We start from the raw sequence: 15,410 nt of genomic DNA, 5'->3' as shown, positions 1-15,410 counted from the left end.
TACGGGAGAATGCTGGAGCTGGTGAGATTGAGGAAGAGAAGGTACAAATGAGTGGATGTAGAAACCAGATGCATCAGGAGATTTCAACCCAATTTACTGAAATGCTGAAGGAGTGGATGACAGGCACTGAGTATTGAGATGGAACTGTATCTGCACTATGCAGAATTGACAACATTAATGGAAGATTTTGTTGCAAGCAGGAAATACAAAAATCAATGAGCTTTTTATTAAATGACCAACATTGCATTGTACAGCATCTGTACTGCTCACATTTGATCATATGGATTAATTGAAAGGTCAAAAATCGATTATGTTCTTCCGTTAGCTGTTTTACTTAAATTGCTGAATCCAAACTATTGTAGTAGGTATTGATTGTGATAAACTGAACTTTAGTGAAATCTATCAAGCAGCAAAATCGTTCACCTGAGAAATATTTAATCTCAACTGAAAAATTATATGGCAAAACCTTCAATAATTCAACATAAACCTTAAGATATACAATTGCAACATCACACATTTTGTTACAGAATTTTTCTGAGCCTATGGGCACCACAGTGCATTCAAATGACAGAGGTACCTGGATACTAACATTTAGGTTGTCGTCACCAGACAGAGGAAATGGGTGACCACCAGACAGGTAACAAGGAAATCTCCCCTGTAAACCCCTTTCTCTCTCTCTCAGAAAACAGGGAGAGTGAGGACTTTTCTTTAGAGGCATAGCACTGAGGCTGGTCCAGCTGCTTTAGGGGCTGTGAACAGAGAGAGGAAAAAATAAAAGAGGGGGAGAAGAGACATGTGAAAGGACAGGAATGGTAGGGGAATCGTGAGTAACGGGAGTAGATAGACGCATCTGTCTACGATAGATATGTCACCAGATTGGTACTTTGTTTCCCGTATATCAGGTTCAAGGACATCTGGAATGGTTATAGGACATTCTGAAGGGGGAGGGTAAATAGGCCCAGTCGTGGGCAGCACGGTGGCACAGTGGTTAGCACTGCTGCCTCACAGTGCCAGAGACCCGGGTTCATTTCCCGCCTCAGGCGACTGACTGTGTGGAGTTTGCACGTTCTCTCCGTGTCAGCGTGGGTTTCCTCCGGGTGCTCCAGTTTCCTCCCACAGTCCAAAGATGTGCAGGTCAGGTGAATTGGCCATGCTAAATTGCCCGTAGTGTTAGGTAAGGGGTAAATGTAGGGGTATTGGTGGGTTGCGCTTCGGCGGGGCGGTGTGGACTTGTTGGGCCGAAGGGCCTGTTTCCACACTAAGTAATCTAATCTAAAAATCTAATCTAATCTAATTCATGTTGGGATCAATGACATAGAAGAAAAAAAATGACATTCTGTAAGCAGACTTGAGGGAGTTAGGTAGGAAATTTAAAAGCAGGACCTCAAAGGACCTCCAGATTATTCAAAGTTACATAGTAATATAAAAATAGAAGGATAGAGCAGAGTATCATAGAATCATACAGCACAGAAAGAGACCTTTGGGTCCAAACAGTCCATACCTGACCATAATCCCAAACTAAGTTATTCCCACCTACTTGTGCTTGGCCCACATCCTTCCAAACATTTATTCATTTACTTCTCCAAATGTCTTTTAAACATTAGAAGTGTACCTGCATCTACTACTTCCTCTGAAAATTCATTCCACACATGAACCACTCTTTAAAAAAAAAAGGCTTCTTTTTATTGAAATGTCTTTCTCCTCTCACCTTAAAAATATGCCCTCGAGACTGGACATTCCCCACCCTAGGGAAAAGACACCTGCCACTCACCTTATCTATAGCTCTCACGATTTTGTAAATCTCTATTAGGTCACACCTCAACCTTTCCATGCTCCAGTCCCAGCATCTCCCTATAACTCAAAACCACTATTCCCAGCAACATCCTGATAAATCTCTTCTGGACTCCTCCCAGGTTAATAATATCCTTACTAATAACAGGGCAACCTGAATTGGACACAGTACTCCAGAAAAGGCTTTGCCAACATCCACTACAACCTCAACATGAGATCTTGATTCCTGTATTCAGAAGGTCTGAGCAATGAAAGTAAGCATGCTAAATGCCTTCTTAATATGTGATGCAAACTCCAAAGAATTATGTATCTGAAACCTTAGGTCCCTCTGCTCTATAACACTACCAATTGTTTAATTGTATAAGTCACGCCCTTGTTTGTTTCACCAAAATGCAATACCTATTTATCCAACTCAAACTCCATCTGCCACGCCTTAGCCCCTTGACCCAACTGATCAACATCTCTTTCTTCACTGACTACTAAATCATCAATTTTGGTGTTATCCACAAATTTACTAACTATGCTCTCAACCAAATCATTTACAGAAATGACAAAAGTGGAGCTACCACCGATCTCTGTGGAACCTCATTGGTAACAGGCTTTCGATCCAAAAAACTACCTTCACCACCATTCTCTGTCTCCTACCAGAAAGCCAATTTTGTATCCAATTGGCAAGCTCACCCTGAATCCCACGTGATCTAATTTTACTAATTAGTTGCCACATGGGACCATGTCAAAGGCTTGACTAGAGTCCAAGTAAGCAATGTCTACTGCTCTGCCCTCAGTAACCTTCTTGGTTACTTTCTCAAAAAACTCAATCAAGTTTGAGAGACATGATTTTTCTCACACAACACCATGCTGATTATTCCTAATCATTTCTTGCCTCTCCAAATGCATATAACTCCCACCTTTCAGAATCACCTCCAACAGCTTACCCATTATCAAAGTCAGACTCATAGTTCCCAGGCTTCTCCTTACATTCCTTCTTAAACAAACACACAACGTTAGTTGAATCACTGAATGGAGAGATTGTTGCAAGGAGGGCTTTAGATATCTGAGGAACTGGGACCTTTTCCAGGTGAGGGTGAACAATACAGTGAGACTGGGTAGATGTGAACTGGAATGGGATCACGTTCTCACAGAAAGTTTGCCAAAACTGTTGGGTGAATTTCAACTAGATTGACAGGAGGTGAGTTCCTGGCAAGTAGATCTTAAGGGGTAGAAGCAGTGTTGTAATTAAAAGTGCATATGGAAGACAGAGGAAACGTAGTCTTGATAAGAAAGTATCGAGTTGAATAAGGCTAAATGGAACATACTCCTTGGGCTCCTTGCTTTAAAGTGTAAGATATACAAGCTGAGGGCACAGATAAGCACACGGCAGTGTGACATCATGGCTATGACCCAGGCTTGGCTGAAAGATGAACATGATTAGCAACTCAACATTGCTGGTTATTGAGCATTCAGATGAAGGACATGGAAGGGCATGCAATATTGATCCAAGGAACAACTAAAGCAGTGAGGAGGGATGATGTAGAAAAATAGAATATAGGAGGAGAAGGCCATTTGGCTGTTTGAGCATGCCATGATGATCATGGCTGACCTCCAACTGAAAAACCTTTTCCCATATGTCCCCCATATCCTTTGATCCTTTCAGCACCAAGTTCTATTCCTTCTTGAAATCATACAATGTTGTAGCCTCGACTGCTGTCCATGGTAGTGAATTTCAAAGGCTCACCACTCTCTGGGTGAAGAAATGTTTCCTTATCTCAGTTCTAGTTGGTTTATCCTGCATCCTTGGATGTGACTCTGGTTCTGGACATCCCTGCCATAAGGAAAAACTCCCGTAACCTCTGTTATTTGTGATAATATAAATCTTTTGGATGAAAATGTAGGTGGTTTATTTGTATTTTTTATTTATTGGGACATGAGTGCCACTGGCTGACCAGCATTTGTTGCCTGTCCCTAGATGCCCTCGAGAAGGTGGTAGTGAGTTACCTTCTTGAAATCGCTGCAGTCCATGTATTGTAGGTACCTTCACAACGTCATCAGGGAAGGAATTCCAAGAATTTGACCCAGTGAAAGAACACAGATATAGTCCCACATCAGGATGATAAGTAGCTTGTAGGGGAACTTGCAAGTGGTGGCATTCCCATGTACCTGCTGTCCTTGTCCTTCTACTTGGAAGTGGTTTTGGATATGGAGAGTTGTTGTCTAAGGATCTTTGGTGAATTTCTGTAGCGTATCTTGAATTTAGTACAAACTGCTGGTATTGAGTCGTGGTGGTGAAGGGTGTGATGTTTGTGAATGCGGTGCCAATCAAGTGGGCTGATTTGTCGTGGATAGTGTCAAGCTTCTTGAGTGCTGTTGGAGCTGCACTCCTCCAGGAAATTGGAGAGTATTCCATCACACTCCTGAATTGTCCTTTAAAGATGATGAGAGGCCTTTGGGGAGTCAGGAGGTAAGTTATTCGCCACAGTATTTCGAGCCTCTGACCTGCACTATATTTATCTGGTGATTCCAGTTCAGCTTCTGCTCAATAGCAACCTCCAGGATGTTGACACTGAGAAATTCAGTGATGTAAACACCATTGAATGTCAAGGGGCAATGGCTAGATTGTCTCTTATTCGATTCAGAACCTGTTGTATTTGTTGAGTATGTATGTTACATCCTTGTCTGATCATCTGGCACCTCTCCTACATTTTGGATGACTTAAACATTATGGTGAGACCCTCCGCTCTCTCCACTTACACTTTATTGTCATCATAGAATCATAGAATCCCCACAATGGGAAACAGGCCATTAGGCCCAACAAGTCCACACTGACCCTCCGAATAGTAACCCAGCCAGACCCATTCCCCTACCCTATTACTCTACACTTACCCCTGACTAATGCACCTAACCTACACATCCCTGAACATTATGAGCAATTTAGCATGGCCAATTCACCTAACCTGCACATCTTTGGATTGTAGGAAGAAACCAGAACACCTGGAGGAAACCCATGCAGACACAAGGAGAACGTGCAAACTCCACAGAGACAGTTGCCTGAGACTGGAATCGAACATGGCGCTGTGAGGCAGCAGTACTAACCACTGAGCCACCATACTGCCCTGCCATCATAAAAGCCATCATACCAGGTGAAACAGCTACCCTACACACAGTCAAGACTTTCCAGTACATCCTTACAACAATTTTCATCCTATTCATTACCTCTGCCAGCACTACTCCCACTAACAGTAAGTTTGCAGACAGCAGAAAAATTGGTGAATTTGTAGATATCGAGGAAGGCTGGCAAATGCTGCAGAGGTTGGCAAATATTGCAGTTGGAAAGCTGGCTGGAGAAATAGCAGACAGAGTTGAACCCAGACAAGAGTGAGATGATGAAATTTGGGAGGTCAAATGTAAGAGGAAAGTACACAGGAAATGCCAGGAAATCATGAACATTGATATACAGAGAGGGATCTTGGACTGTAAGTCCATAGATCCCTGAAAGTGGCAACATAAGCAGTTAGATGGTAAAGAACGCCTTCACAGGTCAGAGCGTTAAATATAAAAGTTGGCAAATCATGTTGCAGCTGTATAAAACTTTAGTTCGGCCACATTTGGAGTCTTGGGTGCCATACTGGTCACCACATAATAGAAAGGATATAGAGGCTTTGGAGAGAGTACAAAGAGGTTTACCAGGATGTTACCTGGATTGGAGTGTATTAGTAAAAAGGAGAGGTTGAACAAACTTGGATTGTTGACACTACAGCTTCAAAAAGGTTGAGGTGCAACCTGGTAAAAATATATAAAATTATGAGAAGCATGGATAAAGTGAATAGTCGGAGTGTTTTTTCTTCAAATACTATGGGGAAAATGTTTAAGAAGATTTACGAGGCAAGTTTTGTTTTTAAAAACAGAGAATGGTAGGTGCCTGGAACCTGCTGCCAGGAGAGGCAGTAGAAGCAGTAACATTTAAGAGGCATGTGGAAGACAGGGAATAGAGGGATATGGACATGCACAGGAAGACAGGATGTTTTCAGACTGCCATCATGGTCAGCAAGATGCTGTGGGCCAAAGGAAATCTTCCGATACTGAACTGTTCTGTTTTATACATTGAGCCTGTCTAGTCTGGTTAGACTTTTATAGATTTGTGAGACTCCTCTCTTCTTTCTTCTAAACTACAGCAATTATAATCCTAATCAAATCAACCTCTCTTATACGAAATGAGGAATCATTTTCTGATGAAGGGCTTATGCCCGAAACGTCGATTCTCCTGCTCCTTGGAAGCAGCTGGCCTGTTGCGCTTTTCCAGCGCCACACTCTTGTTACTAGGAATCGGTCTGGTAAACTTTCACTGCCCTCTTTGTGCAGCAAGAGCATCCCCTCCTCTGGTAAGGAGGCCATAATATTCACACAATATTCTGGCTATGGTCTCACGTTACAAAGGCTAACATACCATTTCCCATCTTTACCGCCTGCTGCACCTGCATACATTTTCAGTGACTAGTATACAAAGACACACTGTTGTCACACATTCCCTTCTTTCAATTTATAACCAGATGATAACCTGCCTTCCTGTTTTTGTTACCAATTATTTATCGCACATATCCACATTATAGTGCATTTGCCCAATATCTCAGCTTGCGCAAATCATACTGAAGCATCTCTATCTCCTCATGCTTACCCTTCCACCCACAGAATCAGAATTCCTACAATGTGGAAACAGGCCAGTTGGCCCTATAAGGGCCCTATAAGGGAGGGAGGGAGAGAGGGACGGAGAGAGGGAGAGAGGGACGGAGAGAGGGAGAGAGGGACGGAGAGAGGGAGAGAGGGACGGAGAGAGGGAAAGAGGGAGCGAGAGAGGGAAAGAGGGAGCGAGAGAGGGAAAGAGGGAGCGAGAGAGGGAAAGAGGGAGCGAGAGAGGGAAAGAGGGAGCGAGAGAGGGAAAGAGGGAGCGAGAGAGGGAAAGAGGGAGCGAGAGAGGGAAAGAGGGAGCGAGAGAGGGAAAGAGGGAGCGAGAGAGGGAAAGAGGGAGCGAGAGAGGGAAAGAGGGAGCGAGAGAGGGAAAGAGGGAGCGAGAGAGGGAAAGAGGGAGCGAGAGAGGGAAAGAGGGAGCGAGAGAGGGAGGGAGAGAGGGAGGGAGAGAACGAGGGACGGAGGGAGGGAGAGAACGAGGGACGGAGGGAAGGAGAGAGAGAGGGAGGGAGGGAGGGAGGGAGGGAGAGGGAGAGGGAGGGAGAGGGAGGGAGGGAGAGAGAGGGAGAGAGGGAGAGAGGGAGGGAGGGAGAGAGGTCAGTCGGAGCTAAAGTAAGGAAGTCGTTCGTTTCTACAGTGTTTCACAATACTACCTTTCCCGTGAGCAGTCGAACAGACTAAATGTTGGCCCTATAAAGGGGGGGGGAAAAAAAACATTGGTGATCCTATGTTTGTGTTCACCAATCTTTTTCTCTTCATTGTATCTATTAAAACTTCTACAATCAATTTTTATCTTCTGAACAAGGGTCACTGAATCCGAAATGTTGACTGCTTTCTGTCCAAAGACGCTGCCAGACCTGTGGAGTTTCTCCAGGAATCTGTTTTTATTTCAAGTGTTAAGCATCTGAATTTTTTTTTGTTTAGGAGGTTACACTGGAATTGTACAAATGCTGCTGAGGCCACAACTGGAACACCACCCCAGGTTGGGGTTATGTTCCTTGGAGCATCAAAAATATTGAGAGGGGACATCACAGAACCATAGAATCCCTACAATGCAAGAGGAGCTCATTCAGCCCATCGAGTCCACACTGACCCCCCCTCCCCACCCGAAGAGCATCCTAAGCAGACCCATCCCCCTACCCTATTCCTGTAACTCTACAATTCCCATGGGTAATCCATCTCCTTCACATCCCTCGGCACCAAGGGCAACTTAGCATGACCAATCCAATTCACCCACACATTTTTAGAAAGTGGGAGGAAATCAGAGTACCTGGAGGAAACCCACACAGTCACAGGGAGAATGTTTGTGTAGAGTTTGCACAATAACCCAAGGGTGGAATTGAACCCAGATCCCAGGTGCTGTGAGGGAGCAGTGCTAATCACTGAGCCACCATGCTGCAACTACAAAAAGGTATGCAAGATTGAGGGGCATAGATAGGGCAGATAGGAATGCAATTTTGCCATTAGTAGAAGAGTCAATAATCAGGAGTATAGGTTTAAGGGAAGAGACAGAAGGCCAAGAGGAGAGTTGAGGAGACTTGTTTTTAAAACACAGAGGATGATGGTAATCTGGAACTCACTGCCTGAAAGGGAAGTCGAGTTAGGAACTCCCAGCCTTTGCTGACCAGTACACAAACAATGGCGAAATAGGTACAATGGCTATTTGGATGATGCACCATTGACATATTGTTGTGTAGTACAATACCTTAGCCAGAATCATTAGATTTGGTGAAAATGCAAAGTTAAATACAACAGAATGAACTGTAAACATTTCAAATACTCAAAAGTACTTTGAAAAACTTTTGTAATAAGAAAATATTGCTACATAACCAGCCTTACCAGAATGGGGTGACAATACTGGATGGAAACAGGGGTCCAACACAGCCACTTGTTCTTCCAGTGTCATCGTCCTTGGGTCAATTGCATCAGTTGTGCTGTTAGGACCACACATTTCACAGTAATGTTTACACTGCGCAGGTATCACCTGTTGAACCTGTAAATGTAATTACTAGTTTAAAACAATTTAGAAAACAGCAGTTTCAATTACATATTTTCATCAATTGACTCACAGTAAATGACAATTTGAACCAAGCCAAACGTTCAAAGGAGTTACAGACCGCAATTTAGGAGGAAGGAAAATCACTATAAAATTTTGTTCATTGCCAATATTCCACTGATTTGGAAACTACACTAATGTTCCCATTGAATGTAACCATTTTCATTATTCACAATAACTTGATAACTCGATTACATCGCCAACACTAAGTATATTTGTATTATGTGATCGGTGTATATCACAGGGTTGTACAAGGATGTAACAAGCACCTAATAGTAAAACTACTTGTATTTCTAATTAAGCTAATCTTATTGCTGAATGACAAGGAGATGGACAGGCCTGTAGTCCATCCATGATTTCATAATGTTACCAGACTCTCTCACTGGAAGGAAGAGTACAAGAGATGGGTCTGACCAGCCGAGAACCCTGTCAACAACAGTGCTGGGGTATCCTTGGTTGAAGAAGAAGTTGGACATTTAGGAGGCTCCTTGTTGAAGTTTGCATCATCAGAACAAATGTGACAGTCTCGGAGGAACTGGGAGAATTGAATGGAGTCTTCACAGGAAGAAGGGTGCGAGTACATATAATCCAGTAAACTGGGAGTCATTGATTTAGCGTGGATATTGGTGGCCAGTCTATCTCCAGAAATGGGAACAGATGTCAAGGAAGGGAAGATTCAGAGATGGACCAGGATGGTGACGGTGAGAGCAAAGTGGAACCTGATAAACTTTTCCAATTCAGGACGCAACACTGGTATCGTCGAAACCACCGGAGAAAGAGTTTTGAGTGGGGGTTGGAATAGGACTGGAACAAGGAATGTTCCACATACATCACAGAGACAGGCATCACTCGGGTCAAAGTGCATACCCATGGCCACCCCTCTGACCTGAAGAAAATAAGAGAACTTTGAAAAAAGGTTGCTCAGGGTGAGGACAAGCTTGGCCAGGCAGGAGGCAGGGTGGTGGATGGAGACAGCTCAGGTCTTTGCTCCAGGAAGAAGCTGAGAGCCCTGAGACCACCTTAGTGGGGGATGAACATGCAGAGTAAAGGAGGTGGCAGCTAGAGTCTAAAACTGGAAATTCTGAAACTGGTGTAAAGCATCCGAGATATTGCAGGGATGTACTAGAGCAGGGAGAAAAGACTGAGTCAAGGTAAGAAGAGATGAGTTCAGTGGGGAGGAGCCAGCAGAAACAAAGGACTGCCCAGGCAGATCCAGTTTATGAAAGTTGGGAAGGAGGTAGAAGTGAGCTGTGGTGCAGAGGTGTAACACCTGTCAGTTTACTTGCTCCCGCCTTACTATCCAAGGGCCCTTACAGATCTTTATCTGCGCTTCACACAATCTAGTCTACTACACTCACTGTTGACAATGTCATCTCTTCTACATTGGGGAAACGAAGCATAGACTAGGTGACCGCTTGCTTTCTGTTCGCAAAAAAGACCCGGAGCTTGCAGTTACCTGCCACTTCAACATACCACTCTGCTCCCTCGCCAATATCTCTGTCTCAGGCTTTCTACAATGCTCCAGCAAAGTTCAACACCTCATTTACTACTTGGGGACCCAGAAGCTTTCCAGTTTCAATATCAGGTGCAGTGAGAGAAGAGCACATAAACCCAGAGTTTATAGGCAGAGAGATCAAAGGATCATACAACTGGTGTGAGTGCAGTGTCAGATAATAAGTCTCTGCAGGTGACTAAGATTATTAGACGATAAGTAAAGTTTCAACAGCTGAATAACCAGCGAAGGAATGACCTATAATCTGAAACAATGAAGCAGAGAGATAATTACAGAAAATTAAAAATAAGGTGGTGCTGGAGACAAAATAAATTACCTGAATAACGTGATTGGTAGAAGAGTCTAACCAAAATAATAAGAAATTCAAAACTATACAAACTAATTAAGATAGAGAAATCAGAATTTATCAAGATGATGGTGTCAAAACAGGTCAGGAAGGAAGATTTTACAGATACACAACACTGTGGTGGGGTCTCATGTAGCACAACATGAACCCAAGATCACAGGTGAGGCCATCTTCATGGATACGGAACTTAGACATCAGTCTCTGCTCTGTGATAGGGCTAAAAAAAATTGCTGTGCTCTTCCAGCACCACTGATCCAGAATCTGTGATAGGGCGTTGTTGTGTATGTCGAATTCCGCAGTAGTGGATGCTTGTTCGAATATCGGGGTCTGAATGCCCCCGACTGCTGAAGTGATTCCCAACATGGAGGGAACTTTCCTGTCTGGCGATTGTTGCGTGGTAGAACCTTCTGCATATAAGCTGACATTTTCTTAGCTCCCATCAGTTCTGAGGAACACGCACGCAACTCAAAACATTAACTGATTTCTCTCCAGCTGCTGTCAGACCTGCGGAGCTTTTCCAGCAAATTCTATTTTTGTCTCGGATTTTCAGCAACCGCAGTTCTTTCAGTTTTCCTCTAACGTGCAACTCCCTTAGTGTTGTAAAAGAAGAATACATCTGGAAGATGTGTTTCTGCCCTTGCATTTGTGAGGGCAGCAATGTATGAAAAAAAAAATCAATGGCAGAAAAAATAGACATTGTCAAACTACACAAATTTATTCCATTGATAAAAAGAAGAAAAAAAGAAACAAAAGCAGATCACTGCAGAGTGGTTTATGAAGATAACCAATGACACTTTAACAATGGTTTAGCTGGTCTCGAAGATCATGACAACGGAAGCAAAATTTATTTACTTCCATAAAGATCAGGGCTGATTCATTTTTAAAAAACCATAGATGCTGGAAATAAGCAAGCCAAGTAGTATCTGCAACCACCAGCGATAGCCATAGCTTCAATAATGTAAGCACTAAACTCAGGAATCTCCTCTCAAAAGGTCAGCACCTCTCTAAACTGGAGTTCCTTTATATGTAAGTCTTTGACCAAGCTTTGGTACATCTTTCCTCACATTACAACATGTCTCGGTGTGAAAGCTTGCTTTATTGTACTCCAGTGAAGCATCTTTTGATGTTTTGTTAAAAGCGTTACCATGGGGTGGCACAGCAGTTTGCACTGCTATCTCAAAGCGCCAGGGCATGGATTCCATCCACTCTTAGGTGACTGTGTGGAGTTTGCACATTCTCCCTATTTGCATGAGTTTCCTCCAAGTGTGCCAGTTTCCTCCCACAGTCCAAAGACGTCCAAGTTAGGTGGATTGGCTAAACCAAATTGCCCTGTAGCTTGCAGGGCTAGGTCGGTTAACCATGATAAATGTGGGGTTACGTAGATAGCACGGGATGCTCTTTAGAGGTCAGTGCAGACTCAGTGGGCCAAATGACCTCTATCTGCTATGTAGGGATTTTGTAATTCTATGAAATAATTATTATTTTTATTGTTTGGGCGAACCTATTCCAGGCATGGGTCCAGACAGAGAATCTGAAATGTTCATTTCTCCATTTTATTGGGACACTGCATAGCTCCTGAGGTTAACTTCTAAATTTTTCATTTCAAGAGTCCAGTTTCCCAGCCAGTTGATGTCATGTCTAATCACAATCACCCACCATGTTTCCACATCCATTCATGTCATTTTCCTTCACCCTCCCACCTAAACTAATATGGACTGTTGACCATTTCTGCCTCAATCACACATCAAGCATCTTAATCAACGTGCTGTATCCTCCCTGAGGTCAATACTGAACTCTTCACCCCTGCTAACGGAGTTCTTAAGATTCTATGTAGTGTTTCCAGTTTTCTTTTTTTTTTAAAAAAATTAGATCATCCCAGCCACCGGCCTTAGTGAATCTTGGAAATCTACTCACAGAAATTCTGGAAATACCCAACAAAGGAGTCAGCATTTGAAACATGGTTTTGGGGTGTGCATCCTTTCATGAGTGCTGTCATCCAGTCTATTCCATTTTCAGAAGTTGACTGCGCTACCATCTAGTTACAGTATTTGTAGGTTTTATTTCTGTTAATTCAAATTCGCAATCTTAATCCTCAACTTTACGTTGCCGCCTGTTGCGAAACCCCGTCCCTAAAAACCCAGACCCTAACAGCAAAAAAAAAATCAGGAGTAGAGTAGCTTGGACAACTGGTGTTTTTTGTAATTTTAGATTTCATTTCATGTATATTAAACATTTAATTTGTCTGCACATAAGTACTCAAGAAACTCATGTCAAAATTGCTGAATTGAATGTGTACAATTAATTTGCTTACAAATTATCTTTGTAAACAGTTGCTACCAAGGAAGATAAACATAGATAAGAGAATTGGAACAAATTTGTAATTTAGACTCCAAACTTCCTTACGTGAATGGCAAAACATCAAGAAATGAAGGAAGTCGGGTTTAATTAAAGGTTTAGTGAGTTTGCAGGAGGAGCAATTTCCAGTAATGTCAATTGCTGCAAAAAGCCCATTCATGAATTATACTGTTTCCAGGGTAGCAAACAAGCGTGCAAGCTTCCTAGTGGGAATAGTCTGGCATTTGCTAAGTAATGCTACACTAGACAAATTCTTTTTAAATATCTTTGTGGTTTAAGTTCCTCCACTAGCTCACTGTACGATGTCCTCAGTTTTATATTAAATTAGCACAAAAGGATCATCAGCAGTTCAGCACCAAGAAAACTAAATTCTTGTGTGGACTCTATTTCAATAACATGGGATGCAAGGTAATTTTATGGAAAAAAACACATTAGAAAGCAACCACCAAATCTCATTCAGTTATCACAGCTGACATTCTGTGACAACAAGAGATCTAACTTGCAAAGAACAAAGAATAATAGAACAGGCCCTTCGGCCCTCCAAGCCTGCACTGACCCATTTTGCACATCCCTACTAAAAATTATCTTCACTTACAGGATGTGCATCCCTCTATTCCCTTCCTATTTATGTATTCATCCAGGTGTTTCTTGAATGCTGCTATTGTGTCTACTTCCACCACCTCCTCCGGCAGTGTACTCCAGGCATTCACCACCCTTTTTGTGGTAAACATGCCTCGTACATCTCTTAAACTCTCCCCACCCCACTTTGAACATATATCCCATAGTAATTGACCCCTCCACTTTGGGGAGACTGCCTCATACTTTCCACTCTATCCATGCCATTTACAATCTTATTAACTCCAATTAGGTCACCCCTCAATCTCCTACATTCCAGTTAAAACAGACCCAGTCTGGCCAACCTTTCTTCATAGCTAAAATCCCCAGACCTGGTAAAACTTTTTTGTACCTTCCAAAAAATCCACATCCTTCTGATAGTGTGGTGATCAGAACTGTATGCAATATTCTAAGTGTGGCCTGAAGTTCATAAAGCTACAGCATTACTTGGCTATCCTTACAGTCAAAGTCCATTCCAATGAAAGCAAGCATGATTCTGTCATTCACTGTATAATATCCACCTGTCATCAGAGACGGAGTATAAGTAGTATTTTAAATCAGCAGGAAAGTGAATATGTCAAATAACAAAATAAGCAGGTGTAGTTATACATAAAGGTAGTTGCAAGGGTATTGTAGAAGCCTTACTCTACAATATGTAGTATTATCAGAACATGCAAAAAGATGACATGAATTACTGTGGATTTGAAAATGCAGGAGTATTTGCTTTCGGCTTCTCTTCATCTCTTTGTGGTTAGTTATTGCTTCCTCCCAATTACCACCAATGGAAGAGTTTCACTTGACAGCAAGTTGTACACAACGTTGATCAGTTGTAAGTACAACAACGATGTCTATCAGCCGTTCTGACGACAGGTCATTAACCCAAATGTTAACCCTGCTTGCTCGCCACAGATGCCGCCAGACCTGCTGAGTTTCTCCAGCAATGTCTGTTTCCGTATCCACAATTCTTTTGTTATATATAACTGTACATTTCTTTTTTTTGCCAAACATCTGACTAAAGGAGGAGTGGAAGCTACATAAACAAAACTGCTTCGATAACTGCTTTATTGCCACAAAGGAAAAGGATTGATTCCAACGACATAGATAGAAAGAGGGATGTACTCAGTCCTGTGGAGTGAGTACAGGGAGTTAGGAAAGACGCTGAGAAGCAGGATCTCAAGGGAGTTAAAATTAAAGTTAATGCGCCAATAACCTCACTAGCTATTTAAGTCCCTAAGATAAAGTCCATCAAGACTGGTCAACCCACAGCTCCAAAAATTTACTCAAGTTTCTGATAGAGTCAGTTATACGGCATGGAAACAGACCCTTTGGTCCAAATTGCCCAGAGGTTAAAGATGCGTGGGATTCAAGGTGACTTGGCTGTGTGGATTCAGAATTGGCTTGCCCATAGAAGGTAGTGGTGGAAGGGTGTTTTTCAGGCTGGAGGTCCAATGCTAGTGGTATTCCATAGGGATCCATTGGGAATCTCTGCTATTTGAGAGATATTTATATACATACACGTAAATGACTTGGATGAAAATATACACGGGTTAGTTAATAAGTTTGCAGACTACACAGAGATTGGTGGAGTTATGGATAGTGGAGAAGGTTGTCAAAAGATACAATGGAATATAGATCAGTTGCAGATATGGATACAGAAATCGCAGATGGAATTTAATCCGGATAAGTGTGGAGGTACTACACTTTGGGAGATTAAATGTTAAAGAAAAGTATACAGTTAACGGCAGGACTCTGAACAGCATTGATGTACAAACAAAAATCTTGGGATTCAAGTCCATAGCTCCCTGAAAGTATCCACACAAGTAGATAGGGTGATAAAGAAGACGGATGGCGTGCTTGCCTTTATTGGTCGGACAATGGGAGTACAAGAATCAGGATGTCATGTTGCAGTTTTATAAGACTTCGGTTAAGCCACAGTTAAGAGCATCGCATTCAATTCTGGTCACCACATTACAGGAAGGATATGGACGCTTTGGAGAGTGTGCAAAAGAGGTTTTCCAGGCTGCTGTCTGGATTAGGAAGATGAGAGCTATAAG

The 15,410-nt window shown here is 42.5% G+C and overlaps 1 protein-coding gene across 4 annotated transcripts in view; it reads right to left on the bottom strand.

Moving 5' to 3' along the window:
- kansl1l (KAT8 regulatory NSL complex subunit 1-like) overlaps positions 1-15,410 on the bottom strand; it is a 95,857-nt gene that overhangs the window by 35,319 nt on the left and 45,128 nt on the right. For all 4 annotated transcript variants that reach the window (XM_087988953.1, XM_087988951.1, XM_087988952.1 and 1 more), the window contains exon 7: positions 8,311-8,464. In XM_087988953.1, coding sequence (XP_087845079.1) covers positions 8,311-8,464 — 154 coding nt within the window. The remainder of the gene's footprint in view (positions 1-8,310; positions 8,465-15,410) is intronic.

Source organism: Chiloscyllium plagiosum, unplaced genomic scaffold (assembly GCF_037043375.1).
Source record: "Chiloscyllium plagiosum isolate Xiang-an unplaced genomic scaffold, Cpla_swu_hap1 HiC_scaffold_7, whole genome shotgun sequence".
Lineage (NCBI taxonomy): Eukaryota > Metazoa > Chordata > Chondrichthyes > Orectolobiformes > Hemiscylliidae > Chiloscyllium > Chiloscyllium plagiosum.
Note: the sequence above shows the minus strand (reverse complement) of the source record. Positions and strands in the feature narration are given on the sequence as shown.